At 35.9% G+C, this 25,658-nt stretch overlaps 1 protein-coding gene across 1 annotated transcript in view; it reads right to left on the bottom strand.

Moving 5' to 3' along the window:
- The window catches only part of LOC308224578 (connector enhancer of kinase suppressor of ras 2-like), a gene marked incomplete at both ends in the record, with an annotated part of 189,371 nt that overhangs the window by 5,430 nt on the left and 158,283 nt on the right, over positions 1–25,658 (bottom strand). The window contains 5 exons of the mRNA XM_080624676.1: positions 8,783–8,854; positions 15,002–15,075; positions 16,307–16,482; positions 17,813–17,861; positions 21,603–21,651. Coding sequence (XP_080480802.1) covers positions 8,783–8,854; positions 15,002–15,075; positions 16,307–16,482; positions 17,813–17,861; positions 21,603–21,651 — 420 coding nt within the window. The remainder of the gene's footprint in view (positions 1–8,782; positions 8,855–15,001; positions 15,076–16,306; positions 16,483–17,812; positions 17,862–21,602; positions 21,652–25,658) is intronic.

Genomic DNA, 25,658 nt, shown 5'->3' with positions numbered 1-25,658 from the left:
GTAGGGAGGCAAGATGAGACAGATGAGTGAACTCTCCACTAAAAATAGCTTGCAGTTCAGCATCTATTGATCTCCTGGTCTAAGCAACGCTTGGCAGTTGCTCAGAGCAATGATCTTAATCTGTAATATTGGATATAACACTGACTCATTGCACGGCCTTCAGCAAATCGTTCTACATATGTTATGACTTTCATAAATATCCAAAGGGGACAACAACATTTACTTCTCACAAGGAATTGTTGTAGGGTTTAATTTACTTGCAAAACTATGAACATAGAAAGATTGTACAATAATATTGTTTTGCATTTCAGCATTAGAACAGAAGCGAGCAGGTTGGAAATAAAAATGGAAATGCTGATTAGTTTTCACAAGGGCAGGCTTAGAACTGCTTATAGAGAGATTGTTTGCATTGGCATATCAATAACTTATCTTTATCACAAAAGAAGTAAATTGCAAGTGGATTAACAGGTTTGCAGAAAAGATTTTCTACAGTGCTCACCAGTCTAATTTCATTCCACAAACAGCATGCAGATCACTTGATGTTCTCTTGAAAGACATATTCTTTATTGCAGCAATTGAAATGACATCATACCCTTGCTCATTATTAAGCATTTGTATTCACTATTTTTTCAACTGTTGTTCCTGAATTTCTAAACTCATTAGCATTGGAACAGAATAGTTTTAGTCATTCTTTACCATATGCCTTTGGCAATTAAGCAGAATGCCTGAGCAGCTTCAACTAAGGTTCTGCTTAAGCACCAGTGATAAATGAAGACTTATTACCATTTTCAAAGTTAAAGCAGATTCAGCTGTTTCGGTGGTCAGTGGGAATTTATATTGTCTGAACTTTCTTGCCAGATTTATCTCGTTGCTCATTGTTAATTTGAGATTTTTAGATCTTGGAAGCATATATAGATAACAGTCAAAGTGTTATTACTAATCTTCAAGAGAACATGGATATTCTTAGGATATGCAGAGTATCAGCTTTATTCATATGGTTTCCAATGTAACTTCTCTAAGACTGCTCAGATTTTTCTCTTCCAGAGGGCCAGAAGATCTTCAGCTATAGTTACAAGTACTTTCTTACTTCATTTTACCACAAGTAAGAGTTAGCTTTTTGTCAAGACAACAAAAAGGGTTATCTGATGACATTCAGTGGCTTATAATGATAAACTCTCCTCTGATAAAAGAAAAAGAATCTCAATTTGAGGTTTTGTGTCTTTTAAAAAAGCATGGGTGAATGTTTTTGAGGTTCATCAGGAGTTATAGAAGTGCTAAGATTACACATCGTTTTCTTACAGTTAACATCAAATGCAAGCTGAGTTCAAAGGAAAGTTATGTAAACTTGATGAGTTTACTTGATGAGCAAACCACTTCCATTTAATAAAACAGGCAGTCAAGGTTATAAAAAGTTCTCCGTGGAAAGCTTGGAATCTCAGCTATTTGATTCTGAATTCTTCACTGAATGTAGGAGTAGGGGGAAGGGAATGGTATTAATGAGTTCTTGGAACTAATTGTAATAATCTCCTCCTATGCCTGTGAAATCTGGTGAATATGTATGTTTGTGTGTAATAAATGTCTAGCTTGTTGAGCTCTCAGTGTGTGAGTTAGGAGAAGTGAACCCCCTCACACCCGGCGCCGCAATAAACATACCTGCTTTATACCTCTTTGTGAGTTGTGAAGTTCTATTCCATAAATCAATTTCACTTCAATGTTGCACAACATCTCTATAAGATGTGGTATCTGTCTTACTGAGGTACATTGTAACCACTTACAAGGGACCAACAAGTGTATTAATTATTTTTTATTGACTGTAACTTACTGAACCAAATGCAGGAAAAGATAAGCTTCAAGTGTTGTCATCTAAATACACAAGTAAGTTTTGTACTTGTCTCAATGGTTTAAATTCTAAATAAATCAGACTTTAATTAATTCTGTTAATGAGAAACAGGCACTGTTGTCTTTGCTTTGGGGTAAAATAGAGTTGCATGGTAGGAAGTTACGTTAAATTTACTGAGTTAATTCTGGTTAGTACCAGGGGATTACAGCCCAGGGTGTTTTTTGAGAGTCTGATTCTATCCCCAGGCCTGGCAAGTGATGATTACAAAGGCACTGAGGGCAATGATGAACTAAGTAGCTGTCGCAATAATCAAAACTTGGTACAGAAGAGTGAGTCATGCTTGAAATGCCCTGAATTGTCAGGAGTCAGGAGCACATTCTCTTACTGATCATCTGATAAAAACACTGGAAAATGCTGAAGAGGTCCAAACAGCTGGGGAAACAATTTTGCATAGCTTCACTGTCCTAACACACTGTATTAAAAATGAGAGTATGCTATTACTCATTGTACAAATGCAGGAAGTTTCTGTTTAGTGCCTCTTATGATTTACTCCTGCTGAGTGTGGAGATGAGCTGGTCCAATGTCAGTGTGAGGTTCTGGGACTGAAGGCAATGATAGTTTTCATAGTGGCATCACACTTTACCCACTTGGCCATTCCTTCTTACAGCTTAGAGTGAAATAGCATGAGTAAAAAAGCCAGACCAACTTGGACAATCTCAGTTATAATAAATTTGAGAGAACAATTACATTTAGTGCATGCAAATGAAAACCAGAGGCAAAAGGGGAACCAGTTTTTAAAGAAAGAGGTGTGAGTCTGTAATTTTTAAGGTTATAGTTAAAACCATTCCATAAATTCCTGGAGAACAGGTCATGAAGTATAAGTTTCTATGGTTCAAGTAAGTTTTATTTGCTCATATCCTCAATGATGCATATACTTTTGCATATACAAGATGGCTGGTATGTAGAAGAAAGAAGAAACTATGTAATTCAACTGAAAAAGTAGAGGATATATCCTGGAAAGGTGTAAATTCAAAAAAGAGTCTATCCACTTTCATTATCTTTCTGTTAAATGTTCCCTTGAAAATGAAACCAGTGAAATACTGAGACATTGAAGGATAGAATAAAGTTCTGTATTTCCTTTCTTTCTTGCATCTTTTCTTCAACTGGTACTTGCACTTGTATGTTGTCTTGGGCTTGTGCAATAAATATCTCAGTGCAGGAAAATATCTTTCTTCACTTTTGAGATTGCATCTACACTTCACATAATTTAGTTAAAAGGAAAAAACCAAAACTGAAGTGGAAGTTAAATTTGACTTAATCAAGTTATCTTTAAGCCTATTAAAAATAGATTCCCTTGAACTATTTATTTCATACATAGAATTTATTCACTGCAATTTATATTTAATTTCTGATTAAAAATTTTGTATTCTGTTTTTTATTTTCTTGCATGGGGGTAATTGGATTCTAGAATTCAGTTCTTTGTAATACAAAACTGTATTTTTAAACTGATTTAATTGGTTTTGTACTTGCTATGCTGGCTTCTTCCTGACCAGTCTCTCTTACTGGACACCTAAAAAAGAAATCAGGAAGTTTCCCATGTTGGTTTCTAAGGTATGTTATTTTCAGTATTTTCTAAGGTTATACAGTTAACATATTCATTTAACAGAATAAAGGTTCCTGTAGTAGGTATGGCTAAAATGATGCCTTGATTTTCCTCAACCCAAAACGAAGCCCCAAAATGTAACTGATGTCTCACAGTGAAATACAACACTAAGCAGAGTATTCTCAATGAGCTCATCTCTCCAAACATATCAACTCTTAGCAGCCTGTATTTCTGCTATTGTATTTGTCACAGTTGCTGGAATTTGTTAAGTAAAATCATTCACGGCTAAACTGCAAGTACTTTCTGATTTAATCCTTTGACATGACTCTGTTGATCTTGTTTCGTGCATTGTCTTCTTAGATTTGTCAGGCTGGAAAAATATGAAAAAGCCCCAGACAGCTTAAGAGCTGGCAAGTGAACCATGGCAGTTTGTGCCCTCCGTGCATACGCATCTACTTCATCCACTTAATGGGATTTTTGACTTCACCCTGTCAGCCAGCTGCACTACTATGCCTTTGTAGTCAGAAGGCTGGTACTTAAAGGTACGGAAGCTGATACTTAAAGGAATCTGTTAAGATGACAATAAGATATTTTCTTCATTAGTCAAATGTGGCTTCTGGATTTTACTCTTCTGTAACCTTGTGCTATTGGATTTAACCATGTTACTCTGGGTAACTCACCAAACTTTTTGGGCATCCACTTAAGGACAAGTACTGGTTGCTGCACTCACCTACAGCTTCCTATGCTGACTGTGACATTATATATCCTTCAGCATGTGCAGCCACATAGTATTCTCCAGATAATTTTCTACCATTCTTACCAAAGTACAAGGAATGGATGTAAAGCTGTAAAAGTGCTTGGCCCAAAAGAAAGCTTTGGAGACATGAAATATTCTTTATGAGCAAGAGAACTGAGTTTAGTATGGTCTGAAAAGGGACGAGTGGGGTTTTTTGGGTTTTAGAGGGCAACTTTTGTGAGAATGGGATGATTTACTTGTGAAATTATGTAATTCTACTTCCACATATTCTTAAAGAAATCAGATCATATAGGCCAAGCAATACTGTTAAATGCCTGGCTTATTTAATTATGTATATATTACTTATTTTCTTAACTAAAAACTTGAGGTGTTGCAGTGTTAACTTCATATCTCCAGCACAACATCACAATATGTGACTGTGATGCATGTTCATTCATCACTGAGAGGTACAGCCCTGTAATCACAAAATCTGCTATATTAAATGCAGTTAAACTGTTTAACTCCCAGAAGAACTATACTAATTCACAATGATATTATTTACAGCAGAATTTGATTAAGTTAATTTTGTAATATAAACTAGTACAGAAAGACAATGCAAATTCTAACTCCCACACATTAAGGATAAATTCATACCTGAATGCTGATTTGGATTGTGTATTGGATAATTGTAATTGTGTACTGCAAACTCCTTAGAGCTATGCTATAAGCGACTGGTTCTCAAACTGTATTAACTGGAAAATGGTACTTCACAAGTCTGTAGTAAGTAATGCATAAATCATAGAAAGGAGGAGTTAGGTGACTAGCCAGGAAAAGGAGATTTTAAGTATGAACAGCCATGTACTAGTACTTCCCTGTGTAGTATTTTCCCCAAATAGAGCATGGTAGCTCTACTATTGCACTGTTCACTCCCACATACATAGTGATTTAATCACGTAATTCTGATCAGAAGATTGTTTTATTGGTGCTGCAACTTATGAGCTTTTATGTGAGAACATTAAATTAGAGGACTGAAGTGGCCTTGGGCACGGACTATTTTTCCTGGATTTGAAACAAGTTTATAGGAACATAAAGGAAGGAGAGAACATGCTGTTTATGTTTACTTACACCACCATAGGAATCTCCATTTCAGGGATTTTTATTTGAAACTACCTTTCATGTTCTGCAGAATGATCTCTTTGCTTTTCATTGGGTAAGGAACTGGGGAGCAAGAGCACTTTAATAACATATTCAACTCTATTTGTTAAAGAACTGTTAAATTAGGGCAGACAGATCTGACATGATTACCCTCCTGCTCACTTCTCAAGGAACTCTTGTTTATAAGATGGGCAATGTCTATCAGGAACATGGGTCTGAAATTTTTAGTTGCTGAGATATCTTCTTAGCTGTTACCTTATTTGTAAGTGAAGATTGAAAGTAAGTTAGAACTGTAAAAGATGTATTAATACTTTTAATTATTTAACTGGTCCACCATCTTTTCATATGAACTGGCCCACCATCTGATTTGGCCAAGATCTATCAAAGAAACTAAAATGCCCAAAATTTAAGGAAGACAGCTGAGCGAACTTCAGTAATAAGAGGATGATTTAGAAACAGCCATGAGTAATTTGCTTGGTTATATTCTATCAAAAATCAAAAAATATATGCATCCTGAAATTCACTTATTATCAATACAGTTTTAATTCAGAATACTTCAATTTTCAAAGAGTTTCTTTTTAAGAGAAATATTGTGTTATAATCTTTCAGCTGTTTACTTGAAAAATATTGGGAGCAACCCCATAGCAGATATTTGTTATATTTTTTTGAATGAATGCAAAGGTTTATGGAAGTTATTAATACTGCAAAGTTAACCCAGTTATTCAAATCAAATGTGATCAAATTATTCAGCTAAAATATGAACTTTTCTAAATTACATATTTGAAGTCCATAAGGAGATTTTAAATGCACTGCAGTGCACACTTCACTCACATGAAAGTTTTAAATAAAATAGATATTGTAAAACAGCTGAATATTAAATTCAGTGCTTGTTTCCTTAGGAGTATTAAAGCTATTAACAGGTTATGCATGATACAGTAATAGATGAAGCACTTCTGGGAAATAAGGCCTTTAACAAGCTTGGAGCACCCTGTGACCATGGCAAGCAAAAGATGAGCTCATCAATTTCATTATTAATTCATTCCTAAGAACACAACTATGCTCATGTAAGATCTGACAAAACAGCGTGAGCATTAATTTTGCAAAACCAAGTCTGTCTGCACCACACAACACAGCAGGCAAAATTCAGCTGCAACAGACAGACTCTACCTGCTACATACAAATCAATTACTACCCATTGGTATACAATTCTTTCAACAGCAATGCAGTAATAAAGGCAGGTTAAAATATTCTGGAGAGGAAAAAAATTATTAAACAGTGAATGTGAAGTAGGAAACTCTAAAAACAGCTGTTAAAACAAAACCTGGTGGTAAACGCAGTTGAAGAAAGGGTATATGTTCCCCACACAGTGAATAAAGAGATGCTGTGGCCCTCTCCATATTAAAACTCCTTTACTTTTCAGCATGAAAGCTCTACCATTCTATCAGCATAGAAAATCCAGTTAAATTTTGTGGTGGCTGCAGGAGTATGAGATGCCTTTTTCCTCAGATAGCTAGCAATTTGCTGGGAAGACAGAGATTTATGAAATTAGTATTTCAAGTGCATTTTTCATCTATGAATCTTGCTTATTAATTTTTGAATTTCACACAAAATATCTTGAAGAAGGAATTCCAGGAAGCGTTTAAAAGCTGCAAGGGATGCCCCAGAGGCAGCATAGTAATCCACCATTTGGATTGGAGAATGAATTCCAATTACTCTACAAGAACAGCATTTCTGAAGGAAAAATAGTGCAAATAATACTTCAAAAGGAGTTAACTTTTTGTCTTCTCCATTGGGAATCAGTCCCCAGAAGTCAGGAAAAAGGCTCTCAAAAATTCCATACTAAATGATATGAAATGATAGTATGATATAAAGATATATCCTGGTACTTTCCCAATGAAGGCTGTAAACTGTCATAAAGATGACCTCATTGGCTCCCCATAGAAAAATCCATTAATATTGTAAGAGCAGTTTATTGAATGTATGACTCCTTGAGTCAGAGCATTTTATGGTGTAATAGGAAGACATGATCAATTGTACTTCAGCAAATGATAGCTATCAAAGTAGCTAAAATCAAGGGAGGGACAATGCACGGTTAAAAATAGCAGAATATCCTCCCTTCAATTTTGGACCAATGAAATCTCAGCCACATCACATAAATGAACAATGGAACATTATTAACATTGGAGACAATATGTTTCAGCAAATTTGTATCCTAAAAATGACAGCTAGCCACAATGAGATACTCTGGATAACTGAACCTCAGCATCATCCTCATCAGTGGGTGATGAACTGGCCTCAACTCTTTCAATACAGCCAATATTACACATCAATACACTATTTCCTGAAGGGCTACATAAGCCACAGGATATAAATGCTCAATTTAAAAATAATTTTTAGACATTAGTATTCCAAAGAAAAAGATGCAGCTGCATTCTAAAGTAATTCTGTCTTTCTAAGTCTGCGAACAGAAAAAACTAACTAAACCTCAAAGTTTGAGCTGTTTATGTGAGGAAAGATTTAAGGCTTCAGAACACGGTAACATTGTCCCATGTGTCCTTGCTTTTTACCTCAGCTGGGAATAAACAAATTAGTCAAGTAACAGGAGGAGGTAGAACATTTGACTCTGCCTTTGAGGATCAGAGTTCCTGTCCCACCTTTATCTAACCTCTGCCTTCATCACTGAATCACAAAATAGAAACACAGAGTAATTTAGGTTAGAAGAGATCCCAGGAGGTTGTCTGTTCCCACTCCCCACCCACAGCAGGGCCAACTTTGATGCTGGATCAGGTTATTCAGGGCCTTGTCCAGTCAAGTTTTGAATGTCCTCCCAGCACATTCAAGGGCATTAAAAAGCACACAGTAATGCCAAAAATTGAACTTTCCTAGCTCTGTGCCTTGTGGGGAGAGCGATGTGATGAATAAGTTAATTACTACAGGGTTTTGTCGTTGTTGGGGGTTCTGGGGGTTTGGCTTTTTGTTGTCGTGTTTTTTGGTTGGGTTTCTTTTTTGTTTTCAAATTGTGGCATGAAATATAAAAAGCACCTCATAGGTTCAGTCCTGTTTCTGATTGATTAAAAAAATACTTCAAATTGCTTGTGCCTGGTTTCAGGTCCTGTCCCATTACAGTGGATTGTCACTAGATCTAACTTTAGAATACCTCATCCCATCATGTGGGTGTACTGTTAAGTATGAGTGGAGATGAGACCAACAGAACTAACTTTCCAAACACATCTTTGCCAAAATTTGACATGTAGCATGACAGAAAATTTCAGCAAAGTGAGTCACACAGTGTAATGTATGTATTAGAATTAATGGAGAACTATGTGGGCTAAGTACTGAGAACACTCTCAATCAGCATGACATCATGCTCCAAGAGTGTATTTCTATGTGAGATGAAATATAATTTTCAGTTATTGGAGTGCCATGATAAAGAGGAAACATAACTTACCTATTCATTTCTTCAAGGCAGTCTGTTGCAAAGTAGAAGCTCTTTATTTTGGGGTGGCATGCTTTGAAGGCACTATAGAATAAACACAAATAAAAATACCTTTTTTTTCCAGACAGTTTGTCTATGAATATGCAAGACTGACCTGCTCTATGATTCCTCGTCATGTTAGGGGTTTCATAGCCATTTTGAACCTTCAGTCTGAATCTTGCTGGGTTAATTTATAGATGGATTCCTACTGATCCAATTACATCTACATTTGCAAACCTAACTCCTATTTTGTAAAAAGCCCTTGAATGACTTAGAAATAGAAATCCTTTCAATAACCGCTGATATTATACATCTGAAAAATTCTTGGGTGAATTTAAAAATCTTATTGAGTATATTTAACTACATCTTAGGCATAGTCTGAAGATCAACTAAAGGAATAAGAATTTAATCCCATCACCTCTTCTCATATATTTAGATGACTGTGTTTTGTGTCCTACTCAGATATAGAGGGCTGCCAGCTTATTGTTGTAACTGCCTCGTGTCTTTATTTCAACTTTGATTTTGAAGATATGCGTGAATTTATCCAATTCTTTTAATGTTAATAAATGAAGAAGAGAAGGAATATAAAGATGAATAACCAGCCAGTAATTGTATGCAACTGGAGATGACATTTAAAATACAGGACACTCAAATACTTTTTACTTAGCCATTAGCCTGTAAGATCTCTAGAGTAATCTTAAGTAAAGGAATGTTTCCTAAATTTGATGCAATATATTTTAAATCCCCAATTATAATATTCATTCAATTTGAGTTTAACAGAAGCAGTATGGAAAGTTCTAGGGAATGTAAGTGGCAGGTTTGCTTTGTTTGGAAGCAGATAATAATAAAGAAGTTTCTTAGAGAGTCTTAACTCTAAGTCACTTCTAATTCCAGCAATTGCTATGCCAAGTTACTCTAAAACCAGCCACATCCCAAGTAAATGAGTATTTTATCAATTACTATGATTTATTGTAGTTTTCAGAGAGAAAAAATGAAAGCTGAAGAAGCTTCACTTGGCACACTGACTTCCTTATAGATATCATTAATAAAAATGTATACAGTGCCAGGCTTTCCTAAAAGATGTTTCAAAGACAAATGAGATAACAGCAGTTGTATTGATGTTGTTTCCTTTTTCATGAGATTAGATGTATATTAAGGTAAGTTTACCTTTGCACAGAGGGTCATCATAAAACGTCTTAATTGCATAAAAGAAGAACTGAGAGATATGTGAATGTTTCAGCATCTGGACATTGATAATTGTTGCTGCAGATCCTCCTCTCCTTAGCTACTTGTGTTTTATAAATGAAAATAGTGCGTGCATGGGAAACCCCGAAGAGGGAGGAAACCTTCCTCATGCCCACTAGATGGCATACACTTGTTAAGTATATCTGCTGGATGGTAAGATTTTGATGCAAGGGGTTTTGATCATTATTTTTAAGTACATTTATGATTTGGTTTACCTCATTAGTGTAATATAATTTTAATGACAAAAATTCTTATCATCCTTAGTCTCCTGCTCCTTAATGCAGAACTATTTACTCCCCTTATGCCAGCTGACTACCAGCAACTCCAACTGCTTTAGCGAAACTGGATATCCATCTGTGAATAAGAAATGTGAAATAGTTTTCTATGTCTTTATACACATGTGTATATATTAAAGTGGTATGTTACACATTGGTAACTACAAAGTAATTAACAAATACTATACGTCCTTAAAGAAGTTCCTAACAGGACTTTCAATACTAAAAATAGGAAGTAATTACAAAACAAATACTCCTGCACTGCTATACTATGGTATGCTGTTTTGCCTGGTGTGTTTTTTGCATCAGCACACAGTTTTCAGTTGATATGAGCTCTGTGCAACATCTCCACCTTCTAGTGTTTCATTTGCCCAACTGTCTTCCAGTTCTCAGATTAAAGAATTGGCTCAAATTGGAGAGGATTATGTGGTGGATCTAAAGATTCTAATCCTCTTGACTAATCCTGATAGAGTATCACATGATGGAGTTTCTGCTTGTAAATAGGATTATTTTCCTAGACAGGAAATTTGCGTACATAAAAGCATTAAATGCCAATATCAGGGATTCAAAGTCAACCTCTTAGAAGCTACAATATGCCAGAGCCTGAGCGATAAACAGAACTGAAATTTGGCTCCACTGTGCTCTTGTAATGTGATGCAATCTATGATTATGGATTTGAATTCTACACTCTCACGTGAGCCCTACTTCAGTTAGGGTACAGAGAGTGGACTGGCTGGAGAGGTGAATCAGGATAAGGCAACAGATAAAGCCACTTTCTGTCTTGGTTGTTACGGAATTTGTGAATGTGTCATAAAATGCAGAAAGAGCAGAATTTTTTCAAGGTGTCAGTTAAATGCTGCAGGTCTTCTGCTTATGCAAAGGATTTCTCACATGCTAAGTCACAGCAAACAGACTTCATAATTGGTTATTAGATATTCCTTAATATCTTTGTGCCTGATATTCTGATGATTTACTGAAAGGGTGAGCACTTACAGATGCAATAATGTATTTTACTGTTACATATTTACATACTCTGGAGAAAACAAGTCTTTATTGTTATGGAATGGAGATCTCAATTCTGTGGAAACTTTTTATTTAAATGTTTTGCGCTTCTGTTTCTGGGCTGCAAAACATAACAATAAAGCCATTTTCATCTCCCAGAAGTGTCACGAAGATTATTATTAGGGAAGCATTTAGATATGCTAGCATTAAGAACTGCAGAAAAATCTCCAGGGAAATCTAGAAGTAGAGAGGAATATGAATAATGCAGAAGAACAATACCTACATTTTTACCTTTGCCTTTCTTTGGAGAGCCCAAAACTGGATGCAGTAATCTAGACGTGGTGTTATGAGTACCAAAAATAAGGGTATAATCACTTCCTTTATCTATTGCCTGCAATCCAGTTAACACAGGCCGGTAAGCTGTTAGCTCTCTTTCCTGGGGGGGGCCACTGGTGGCTCAAATTTGGTTTACTGCCTATCAAGACTGTAAAATTCATTTCAGAAGGAGTAATAAAAATTACTGAAGCTGTAGCAACCTTTAGACAACTTCATGTCTACCTATACTATATCAATGACATTTATATAGAATGCAGACTGCACAGTTCCAATAAACAGTATGGTATGTGCTCTCATAAATTCAAGACCTGAATATGCATTAACTATGCAATGAAAATTCTGACCTGGTGAAGATTTTCGGAAGCTCAGGCAAAGCACTAGTTAACAATGAGTAATTATATATGTAATCCATTATGGGCCATTGTAATTATGAGTATCTTTGAAAATACCATAATAGTCAGGCCATTCCACGTCACACAAACTTAAATACTAAGATTCCTAATACATATAATGATTTTAAATCATGAAAATGCAGGTGTTGCCTTAAAGCAGTGGAAAGTTTTTCAGTGTCAATGCAAAAAATCTCCTCTTTCAGGGACAAGGTCATTCTACATCCAAATATAGCCTGGAGAGCTAAACCAGTCTGAGATAATGCCATGATTCATATAATAATCAGGGTACCTTCATTAAATGCATTAGAGAGGCACATCATCAAACCATACAGAATAATGCATTCAATTACTATAAATTCTTGTGAAATCTTTCTTAAGGCTATTTCATTCGATGTATGCTATGGCCATCAGTAAGTCATTCTATAAAACAGAACTCTCTATCTGACAGAACACTGGAAAAGACAAATCTTGGTTATTGTAGTCAGACTTCAAACTCTTCTGTTCAATAAAGTTTGAACATTTCACATGGAGGGCTCTGAAAACAACAGAAATTTGAGAGGAAATCCAAGCTGAGTACCAAAATATTCTTAGCTTTGATTTTGAAAGAAAACTAATGCTGTGGTTTTAGCTGGACTTCTTTATGCACTAAAATACTATGTGTACTTTTGGGGATTTTATTGTGAAATTTTATTTTAAAAATAAATGAACCTACAGAAAAAGGAAAAAAAAGAAAGAAAAAGGAAAGAACCAGGTTTCTTTCCTCTGTTCTTATTAACTGTCAAGGTAACTGCTTTACTAGCTTTTACATTAATGTTAAAATGAACTCAATCATACACAAGTGAGAGCACAACCACATTCGTATTTTCAGATTTCAAGCTTGCAATGAATTTATGTTACAGAAACTCCACTGCTCAATGAAAAATGATAATGCTAGTGAAAAAGATTTCCTAAAGTGGAAAGAAGTGAGAACTGATCTTGTAAAATCTGACTTTCACTAGCTTTCTGCAAAGGAGGCAAGAAAATCCTAATTGGAACATTTCCCTCTAGTCTAGCAGAGACAGTAATGAAGTCTGACTTAGAACTTTTCCAGCATATGCTGTGCCAATATGGGCCACTATCTCCTTAATTTCATTTGTCCCTATGCTTACCAGAAGCATTAGCTTTTCAGTTGATTCAGGCAATGGCAATCATGCTTAGTCCTGCCTGGTATGATAACATAGAGGAGAATAGATAAGTGCTTTGGAAGTGTGCTTAGAGAGGCTGTGGATTAGAGCTGGTTGCCACACAAGCAGGGGCCTCCATTCATATAAGCTAGATATACTAGAATGTGAGTGGAACACTGGATTGAATTTACTTTCTCTGCAGTTTTCAGAAGAGCAAGTAAAACAGGGGCAAAAGTAGGGTGTAGTTTTTACGATGGGTTAATATATAAATGAGAGTCCTTGAAGGAAGAAATCAAAGGGAAATTCAGCTCAGTGAACAAAGGGAATATTATTAATGTCTTCATTATACTTTTAGCCCCGGACATACCTCTTTTTGAAAGGATTCGAAGCCTGAAGGTACTTAGTTTTCAATAGCATGCAAAGTTTTAGTTAATCGGACTTTTTCTTGTGCACATACCCTACAGAAATAGTATTCTAAGAAGTGTTCTGAGGAAATGTGTTCTAATGCTTAGAGGAAATCTCTGGAAGCTATTTCTAGCTGTGCACAATGACCTTCTGTTTGATCTTCGTTAATTCATTGTGTGTGTTTTATATTCTAACAAAAGAGTATTATTTTGGGGGTATTTTTGTTCAATATAGTTATTAATATCTACTCATTCCTTAATACCTCTTTAGAGGTATTTATAGTGCTCAGTTCATGTGTAATATCTATAGTGATACCCTCAGCTAAAATGAGTAATAGAAGTATAAATTGCACTATCTTCTAATTCTCTGACAGACAGTAATAAGACAAGAAAAAGCAATTGAAGAGGTTTGATCTGATGAGCAGTCTCTGTTGTAATTTATTTTACATGTGTTCATAGCTGTAGGTCTTGTATTTCTCAGCCCAAAAATGTGTTTAGTCATTGGACAAGCATAACAGAAATTCAGGATGCTTAGTTATAAGTATGAAAGCCTTAGAGAGTATCTTCAATATTATTCTATGTAGCACCTCGTGGCAGCAAGTTTCAGAACTCCAGATGTAGCATATAGAACACATGTGCAAATAATACAGGAGATACCAGCAAAGTGCTAGTCTCAAAGCACTGGGATTGTTCTGTTAAACCTGCTGTTTGACAGCTTTGCATTTTGCAATCACAACACTGTTTGCAAACAATTTCCAATGAGTTCTGTTATTAAATATCCCTTAAGTGTGGCAAAGCTTAGTGTATGCTTTTTACTGGAAGCATAATGCAGTAGTAGCAATAAGCACAGAAGCAATAACACAATGTTCATTTTGCATCTGGAACCTAAATATTTTAGCAGCTGAGAATAACAAAATGTTGGGTATGTAAGCTTCCTCCATAAAGGAGGAAATGAAGTTTATAGTCACCATCCCTTGTAATGATATTTTTTTATGGTATTTCATATGGGAATTGTTTCTTTCACACTTGATTCTTATCAAGATGATCATTCTGAACCTTAGAAAATTTTATGTCTTGACTAACAAATTCATTGTGTTTTGCTTTATGTAACTGAAGTCATAACTGGGCTATCTGGATAGCTGACCAAATAGTTATCCAGCTCTTTGTAAGACAGTATATAGAATTTACATTAAGTTATATCTTTTATAATAAAGACAAACAATACAGGTTAAGTGGATCTTTTATGTGTTATATGCAGATTTAAAGGTTTTCTGTGAAACTGCCTTCTCTGGACTTTGCCAATTTTCAGTACTATATATAGTATACTTCCAAGAGTGATCCTTTAATTTACAAACATAATTCACACATTACTTACTGTTTTCGTCTGCATTCAATTGCTCTATCTATCCTGAACTCAGGTAAACTAATGAATCCTTCTGCTTTTTCATCCTATCAAATGAGAAGAAAAAGCAGTTGTGAAGAAGAACATGAAGAGAAATGAGCAGTAGCCATTTGGGTCTTACACTAAGAACAAACATCCCATCAATTGAAACACTGAACATTTTCCACATAATGTTTTTACTTAAAAAAAATATATTAACTTAATCATACAGTGTCAATAACTTTTATGAAGTAACTAAACTGACAATTATGTAAAGGAGGTGCAGTGATCCTAATTTCCCTTTGCTGAAGACTGCAGAAAACCTTTCAGTACCTAAAATAGCATTCAAGACATTGACAGCTACAGAGAATTCTCAGTTTCCTCATCACACAGTTTACATTTTAAAAGCATTTTGTAGATGCCTCCTTTTAAAGTCACGATTGTGCACACCATCTGCCCTGCTAATAGTAATTGAGAAGGTTCCTACAGTGAGCTCACCAGTGATTATATCACCCACAGACCTGAAACAACACTGGTTTGGTCTGACAAGAAACCACTAAAACTGAGGATAATTATGCTAGTAAAATTGTGCTCTTATGGAAAACGGAAAATATGGAGTAAAATCTCAGTAATCAAAGCAGGCTGTGACACTGACAGTTTCGATTTGGCACTGAGGCTCAATGCATACAAGTGGAAGAACAGCAGTCTAAGGAATTTTGGCTTCTCCCCGCCATTATTTTTTTTCTACATATATGCAGATTGCACAAGCGTAGGCCCAGTGATTTTCAATAAAATTTTGCCAAGAACAGCGTTTTACACATGAGAAACTGCCAACTCCAGACTAATTCAGCAAAAAGCAAGAGGAACATCTATATAAGAATAACTTTCAGATAAAGAGATCTACAAATTCAGATGTTCACATCTGCTTACATAATATGCCACTAACATGAGTAGTTAAACTGTATACATCCCCACGCACAACTGAAACTAAGGAGAGCTGAATGTGAACACTGTTTTAGTCCAAATAAATGCTATCTGTGGAAAAGTATCAGTGACTGACATATTCATTTCTTTAAGAATGACATGAACATCTGCTATTTTATTAAGTTTGGACATAGACTTGGAGACCCGAAAATATAATTTCAATTAAAATATTTCCAGCTAGAGCGACCCAGACCTAACAGTTAAAGTGGCAGTTTACCAAAATGTCCTATAATGCAGTAAAAATAGACTTTATTCAAAAGAATTATAAAGCTTAAGGTTTCATTTTGGCTTTCTCCAAACATTGAGTAGACTTACATTTTGGTTTGTGTACCAGTACAAGGCCGAATCTTTCAGAATAAACCAGTACTTTTTCCATTTCTGAGTGAAATAACCTTTGGCATCCTTTTTCTTCCATAGCCAGCCTTCACAATCTCCATGCCCCAAGTCTTTGCAGGAAATCCGTCTTCTGCTCACACTCGTTAGAGAGCTCCCTGAGAAGGCAACAATAGTGTGAGACATCCCACTGAATGGAAGAGTGAAAGAACTATATAAACATGCTACTAATTTTTAATGACAATTCAATTCAAAATCCTTCAAGCCAAATTCTCTCCAATTTCAGGGAGAGAAAATGAATGAACAATTTCCAAATTTGACAATGCTCTGCAATTTTGGCTTCAGCATGAATACAAAATGAAAAGGGCCTGGTTTATGTAATGCTTTATTTAATCACTAGAGGGTTCATTCCTCTTAGGACTGCATTTTTATCTGATTAAGATGGGCATCATCATTCCAAAGTAAAAATGTATTAATTTAGCCCTCAGTCTGAAATTTAGAGAGTGTCATAATCTGTATACAGATGTAGACACTACTTCTTTCATATATCTTCTATTACTACTTTTAGGAATAGAAGGCTTGTCAAATTCTGGGCATATTTAAACTCAATTTTTATAGTCGATATTTATAGTCAATAAAAAAAAAAGATCATTCACTTCCATAAAAATGCACATGCTTACATGTCTTCTATCCTGGATTTAACTGAAGAACTTTTATCTTTACTGCATTCTGTTTAAAAGCCCAGCACCAGGAAAAGTTGGGTTTTTTGTCTGTTATTTCGATACATCCTAATTGAGCAGCTTAAAATTGTGAGCCTAAAGAACAGTTTTTTGTCATAATTATGGCATAGTTTTTCCTGAAAAAGAGTCTAGGAGATTTCCTTAAAATGTTAGACATTTCTCTGTGAAAAATCAAGTTTATATTGCTACAAGAATTATATTTGTTGTACAGTGGAACAATTATGCTGTCCTACAGTGAAAGAGTAAAAAAACGTAGATAACATTAAAACGCCATCCTTTGGTCTGCAGCATTCTACGACCAAGTTCCTAACACGTTGTTCATTTTATAATAGCTATGCTGTGTCCTGGTCAGGCTTAGAAGAATTAAAAATGTATAGTATAATAAAAGGAAACTTTTCATAGAAAAGATACTGAAGAAACAAATACAATAAAAAGAGCACAGTGGCCATATACTTTCATATAAATTTATTATGCCGTAACTAGTTTTCATATGGTCATTACTTGAACAGTCTCAAATAGGCCATGAGTCAGTAAGAAACAGAGAAGAACTTAAGTGAGAAAAAATTTGACCACCAAGTCTAGCAACATTGTCCTTTGTAACACATTTATTTGGTATTTTACTTTGGGGTTTACAATCAAATTGAGAAATATCTTAATTAAGTTGAATTTTGGCATTTGATCCAGATCATTTCTTATGAGAAAGTAAGTCTCGTTTTCTAGTTTCAAAATATTAACATAAGGAAGTTACCTTTTGACCATTTTCTGCTTTTTACCCTGAGGGAAGCGTAATGGAATGACTGTAAGAAAAAAAATAAATTGTGAAAACCCAATGCAGGTAACAGTAGTAACATGAAAAGGCTGGCGTTCACTCCCATCTTCATGGTTGTCTTAGGATCTGTTAACATAGAATCAGTTATCATAGGATCTCATTTCTGTCATTTTTCTTTTGCTGCCATTATAAACATCATAAAGAAAACACAGCGCTATGCCTGCAAATTAAAATCCCTTTTTTTTCCCAGTTATTAATTACAATTTAAATGAAATCATCAAGGATTCATTGCATGAATGGTTATGCAGTAGTTTGAAAACTAAGGATATAAACTCATATGAATGGCCTAATAAAATGAGTGAGACCTCACTTGGAGCATTGTGTGCAGTTCTGGTGTCCTCAACATAAAAAGGACATGGAACTGTTGGAACAAGTCCAGAGGAGGCCACGAGGATGATCAGGGACTGGAGCACCTCCCGTATGAAGACAGGCTGAGAAAGTTGGGGCTGTTGAGCCTGGAGAAGAAAAGGCTGCGTGGAGACCTCAGAGCAGCCTTCCAGTATCTGAAGGGGGGCTATAGAGATGCTGGGGATCAACTCTTCATCAGGGACTGTAGTGACAAGACAAGGGGTAACGGGTCCAAACTGAAACAGGGGAAGTTTAGATTGGATATAAGGAAGAAATTCTTTACTGAGAGGGTGGTGAGGCACTGGAATGGGTTGCCCAGGGAGGTTGTGAGTGCTCCATCCTTGGTGGTGTTCAAGGCCAGGTTGGATGAGGCCTTGGGTGCCATGGTTTAGTGTGAGGTGTCCCTGGCCATGTCAGGAGGGTTGGAACTGGATGATCTTAAGGTCCTTTCCAACCCTAACTATTCTATGATTCTATAATGATACCTGAAGTTTGTTGTAAGTATGCATGAGATAGTTATTCAGAAAGAAACATCCATCACAAAGATTACATAGTTGATGTGTGAAGTCATGTGCTCAATGACATGTTGAAGTCCCATTCTTTAATTGTTTCCAACTATAGAAAACAAGTAAGTTTTTTAGGTTGGTGGGTTGACAGAATAACTCTGAGGAGAAAAAAATAAATTCTTACTTTTGTGGCTGCATCATAAAAGCATTCTGGATTCTTAAGAAAAACCTAAAAGCATCTCATTACTTAAAACTTAAAAAAACAGGGATACTACTCAAAAGATGGTAAAGATTTACCTCAAACACGTAAATGCTAGGGGAAAACTTACAAGTCAACATAATGAAGTAGCTGCCTGATTGGTAACTTATGCTGCCATTATCAGTAGAAAAACCAGGGACATTCACGGCGTGATAAACCAGCAGATCCAGGCCAAAAATAGCAAAGAAAGGGCCATTTTTAAATTTTTCTTGACTTTTCCTTTGTGACAGATAACATGCAGCTCCACAGAGGTCCTAGAAGAAGAGTGCCATGGTCCCTGAGGTGGGTATCTCCATGCTGCCTTAACTTGTGATATGACTACAGATAATCCCCTTCTCCCAGAGATCATCTGGCTGCTTACCTGACCTTAGAGCGGGTCCTCACCATGTGGTCAAAAAGCAAACACATGCAATAAAAGTCCTTATTAACTGTGCTGCAGCATACTAATTGTTTAAATGTCACAATATTAAGGTTTAAAATAACTGAGGATTATAATTAAAATTAAAAATTATTTAAATTAATATTTGGGATAATGAAGGATTCCATCTTAAGCACTACAGAAAAGCAACAGCTGGAAACAGGTCACCAAATATTGGAGTTTTATTTCAAATAAAGTTGGAGGAGGGGGGAGTTGTTTTGCACAGGCAGGGACATGTTTGCAGCCCTTTGCAGTTCAGCCAGCTGACAGTGTTGAGTGGCATGAACATTTTCTAGTGACTTGAAGAAATCAGCAATTCCTGACTCCTGAGGGAGCTGGCTGAGAGAACACAGGTGTTTTATGCTCTGTCTCAGGCTGTTCTCTCAGTTAGTCACAGTATGTGAATGCTTCACAAATATACTGTAATTCTGACAGGTGACAAGCTCTGTAAGTGCATATATGTCTTATCACTGTAACATGGCATGTATTCTCCATTTAAGCTGATAACTGCAAATCTGTCCCTTTGTTTTGAGCACTAGAGAAGACAAAGATTAATGCTTGCTCCTATGCTATAGGAAAACTAGTAAAAACAGTCTGAAAATGAAAAAAACCACAAGTAAGTCTGTGACAAAGTATCAAAGATGCACAGCAATGTTGGGGCTTTTATTCATGTCTTGCAAGCCAAGGCAACAGTATTGGTCAGTCAAACTGTGCCAACTGGAGTTCTGTGGTGACTGTGACTGAAACAATCTGTTCAATATTCCTCTTTCTGCATAAAAATGCAGTAGGACAGAGCAAGTACCTATTTCTGAAAAAGAGATCACCAAATGTGTTCACAATTTAGGCTAAAAAAATACGGTGATGGAATAAAAGCCTGTAATTAAATTACAGTTTTCATATGTGGTTAAAGAACTTCAAGAAAAATGGAGCAGCTGGAGGATGCACACATCATGCCCCTCAGCAGAAACTGGTATGCACCATTCCAGATAAAAGTTTTGAGATAATGAAATACAGACACAACAAATCCAGGGGAGCTTAAAATATGAACTCTTCTAAAAACGTAAGTTAATTGGCCTTACTGTGTTTTGTTTATGCATACATACAGCGTATTCACAGCAAGAAAACTGGAGAAAGTGAATGGTTTGCAATACCTTGAGAAACAGTACTCACTTAGCACTGCTAACTTACAAAGTTAAAGCTTCATATTTTGAGATAAAGGAACTACTATATAATTAACTTTGTGGTCAATACTGTAAGAAAACATAACTTGCAACTCTAAAATGACTCAGAGTTGCTATGGGAGACAGATGATGTGAGAACATGATATGGTTGTCAACATTTAAGTTCTCATCTCAAAACCACAACACAAAGTAGAATGTTAAACAAAATGCGCACCCTCCCACCACAACCCAGAAAGCAGCACACCACGGGGGAAAAAAGAAGAGACAGAATTGAATCTGTGCTACATGGAGCTAAATTAATGAGGCCTCAACATAATCACAGTGTAGTAGGAGGAGTGCTGTCACAGAACCACCAAATGAAAAGTTATGCTATGTTTAAAAAATGCCCTGGAGATTAGAGATTCGGTTACCTGTCAGGATGAAGGGAACCAAGCCTATTATATTAATGCAAGACTATTTTGAGTCTTAGGAGTTTTTAGGGAAAACTATTAATAAGTTCCCAGCCATCAGCACATTCACTAGCAAAGTACACAAAGCACGGAGCACATATCTGCAGTACCAGGATCCCTGGGAACAGCCATTGGTCTGTATTCTCCAGCAGCAGGCAAGGGAAGGATTGGCAGGAAGGGGCAGCATGTCGATAAACACAAGTGCAGGTTTTCAACAAACCACAGATGTATTCATACATCTCTTGCTACTGTCACTGGTCTTTAGCCTCACTTTGTAAATATTTGGGAGGCAGAATGACATCTGTCAACTTTGAAAAGTTTTTAGCACCTACTTAGTGAAAACAGCGCTCAGTTAGAAGGAAGAAATATATACACGCTGACCTGCTGTGGTTGCACTGAGTATGGAAATTGTACCTAGCTTTTCATTTTCAGCTGTTTCATAATACAGACAAACTTCAAGGTTTGTGATATCTTCTGTGGCTTTTAAAAATATGACAATGAATTGAATTTTTGGTGATTTTTTTTTAAGCGGATTCCTAAATCATTACCTTCCTCATGGATGTGCTTCCTTGATGGTCAATGGCAGAACTTGCATATCTAGGACAGGAAAGAAGAAAGATGTCAAATAACTACAGGGAAAAAATAATCTGAATGAGTAATGCACATAGACACACACTCTGCTTTTCCAAGTCATTCCAAATATGCTTACAGATGTGATCATGTATCAAAGCTATTTAAAATATGGCATTTTGAATGGGAGGCCCTTTGGAAATGTAGCCATTGTTTTCAATGAACAGTGCTAATGTTACTAATAAACACAAAGCCATTCTTCATATTCTGGTTTAAGAACACATAAATAATCTGAGAATATTTAGGTCTGATTCGACCACTGGCCTAAAAATACTCAACCCTGATCAGCTAGGATTCTGAAGCAACCAACTCAATTCCTCTCTCCTAAGGACTACAGTTTTAGGATACATTAAGCATTCTTTGTTGCAGGAATAACTTATTTGTGCATTTCTTGCAGCATCAACAACATTTAACACAGGTACAGTGGATTCCTAGTGCCCAATCTAAAATGGTAAAGATGAAGTATTTTTAAGCAGGAAAAAGGTAGACATACACGTAATTTAGCAATTCTGTTTTAAGAGTAATTTGCATTTTGAAAATCGAACAGCTTATGGATTTGTATTTGAACTGATAATGCTGACCTTCAGGAAAGACTCGTAATGTTCCTTTTTTGCAAAGTTGCAAAACGTCATCCCCATGTCATTACAGACTCAAACCAAGGATAACTCAAACTGTGTAGTACGTGTCTTCCTTTGAGTTACTTTTTGGGTATCTTTAGCAATGTATACAGGATGCCATGGATATGAAATATTACACAGACTTTAAAATGCAAAAATACTATCTATGGAGTATCCAAGCTTTCTCCTGGAGTTCTTCAAAGGCTAGAGAACAAAGCAGGAAAGCATCACCAGATGCTTTCCATATAAAATTACAAACAGTACTGGACATTGATGGAAATAGGACACTGAATCAGGGTCAACTTTGTCTGATCTAGCACAGAAACTCTTAGACACAATTCCCATGGTTTAGACAAAATTTCATGTTTTCAGAAGTAAGAAAAAGGAGAAATGGGAAAACCCGAAAAACTATGATTGTTTTTGTGTATGTCATACAAACAGAAAAGGAGTGCTAGAATGGGAAAGGATTTGAAGGGAGAAATGGAGAAATTAAAAAAGGGATAAAAGGATTGTGGACATCTTTAACATATTCTCAAATTCTGTTGATCATATTACTATCTGTCTTCAGTCAGCAAGACAAGAAGGGGCATTTTCTCATTAGATGATTTCCATTGTTAGGAGAACTCAAATTTACCAGTAGAAACAACTGCTTCATTGTCAGTTAACAGCATCTCTCAGTCCTGAGTCAAAGAAAATTTCCAGACAGCAGTGAAAAGATGGGATGCATAACATTAAAATTAAAGCCATAAAAGTTAATAGGCAAGACTCAGAAACTCTGAGCTGTCTGTAGATTACAAGGACTGAAAGAAACAACTGAAAATCAGAAAAGTTCAGCTTACAGCAGTTAGTAAAGGAATGGACATATGCCCAAACCGCTGCAAGGCAGATTTTGTCATTACTACTCCATTTCTGTCTGCCCATGAGAATGCTATAAATGCACTTCAGCCCTGCTGGGCATTTCCCCCCTTGTTTCTGGTCTGTTTCTTTAATCCTGGCTTTGACCCATCTGGAAAGTGTCAGATCCAGTGCTCCCATTCTTTCTCTCAGCCAATATACAATATGAATAATACATCTGTGTTTTTAGGTGAAAAATCCTTAGTCAAGTTTTATTTGCTTCCATGCAAACACAGTAATGTGCCTCCTTGCAGTAATCACAGACGTTCACCAGCAAATATGTTGTAAAGTTATAGCAGCAGTCTGCAATTGAACTTTTGAAAGCTCTTCAGAAGTTGGCATGTTATAAAAGGTCAGAAATGGGTGTTCTAATGTACCATGAGCTTAGTTTTCTTATTTGGGCATAGTTTCCAACATTCTGAAGGAGTTTTTTTTGGTTTTGTGTTTGTTTTTCCTTTTTTTAAAGATTTTATATGTATCAAATACTCCTCCCCAAGTCTAATTATTCCTCAAATATTCAAATCTACAGGTCACAGAAGAAGAAATACTGATCTTCTCTTTAGTCAAGGAAATGATCTGTGTGGAAGTGACAGACTCAATTAATTTAGACAGGAGGGAACCCTGCAATGTTGTCTATTCTGGTTGAAATCCTCTGTATCATAATTATTCTTCATCTTTCTTTTTAGGAAAAGAGTTGTTACGGAAGTAAAAGGCTAAAAAAAGCAAGAGGGGGCCTGGACTGATACATCTCAAATCAGGTAAAAGAGTTGATGATCTCTAAGCCCTTGTTTTCTTGCTCTTGTGTAATACTGGTTTTGAAACTGGTAGAATCTAGAGAAAATAGGAGCCATCACTTATGAATAACTTATACCAATTAAAAAAACCCCAAACCAAACAGTAACAAATCAAACAATTATTTCAGGGTGTTTGCAGAAACATTCAATGCAGAGTATGACATAAAAAGGGAAAATACTGAGCAAGTAACTTTAAAAGGAATTTGAGTTTGTAAAAAAGCTTATTCTAAAATACTTATTCTATCATACAATTTTCCTCAAATGGATTTCTGAGGTACTCCTGTTTGACAGAAATGTAAAGGACTTGAGCAATATCTATTGTAAGTGGTGATATGCTCTGTCTGGCTGTGTGGCATATACTGGAATTTCTATGGATGAAAAGGTTGCCTCCCTCTTACTCAGTTTTCAGAACTCTGATTAAATTATGTCTGTAAGCAGTCAAAAAAAAAATATAAAAAGGGAAGAAGAATTAGAGAAATGCAGGTACTAAGAAGCAAACACAGATCAAGGTTAAATGCAGTCTAAATCTGGTCTCAGTATCCAAGCAGAATGATGCTTCTGAACATAGAAGTAGAAAGGTTAACAAGATTGAGCTAAAAAAAGGATGGGAATTACATTGACCTAAGTGGAAACAAAACACTGAGAATGTAAAGGAAAGTAGGTGTGGTAAGTTCCAAATCCCACGTTAAAGCACATGCAAATGAAGTACAAGTGCACTGATAAGATTTGTAATCAGGATTTCAAATGAGGAACAGTGTTGCATGATTAGAAAACAGTAATAATAAATCTCTAGGAAACAAACTAGAATGGAAAAATCTAGAAATATGGGAATATCAGAAGTACTATATACCAGTTTAATGTGTTTGATAAAAGCTGGAGGAACCAGAATGCAAAGACATACCCAGGAAAAGATTTCTCGTGAATGGTGGGAATTGTCACCTACCAAAGACTGAATATGTGAAATTAACAGCATAGCTGCACACATTTCTGCACATTTGCTTTCAGAGCAGTTTCATCTACTTAAGAGCAGCGCCAGAATGCTGAGTAACCTGCACTTTCTCTTCATACAAAACCTCTTTTTATAATGAACAGAAGTGACTTGCTATTGCTTCACGAAACAAGTCATCACTAAGCAAGTGCAACTGTGAACACTACCTCCATGTTGACACCCATTTCTCTTTTCCTTTTGAGGAATGTGTTTTCAGTTTCTGCCATAAAAAGATAACAGTACATCTTTAATTGTCCCATAACCTCTAGTAAGGGATAGTGTCTTAGCTTGTAAAATATATAGAATATCTACTGAAAACAATGACTGATTTCAACCAGCTGCATACAAATGAAGCATCCCTTGATCATATAAGCAATGCTCATAAAGAAAATTAAATAGAATGGCTCTTACACAATAGCAGTGCTCTGAATTACAACTTCCCAATTCTCTTTCTATTACCTATAGGATCACTGAATCCATCACTGAATGAAAGATATACCTGTCTCAGAACAAACTGATGTATCTTATTACATTGCTATTGGTTTGGCCTCTCCACAGGTGACAGGATACAGATAACAAATCCCAATGAATGAATACAGTCTAGAAACAAAAATAATTCTTTCGAGTGTTACTTACCTTTTACCTCATCTTTGGTAACTGTAATAGTTACAATCAATATAT

This window comes from Psittacula echo, assembly GCF_963264785.1.
Source record: "Psittacula echo genome assembly, chromosome: 8".
Lineage (NCBI taxonomy): Eukaryota > Metazoa > Chordata > Aves > Psittaciformes > Psittacidae > Psittacula > Psittacula echo.
This window is presented reverse-complemented; position numbering and strand designations above follow the sequence as displayed.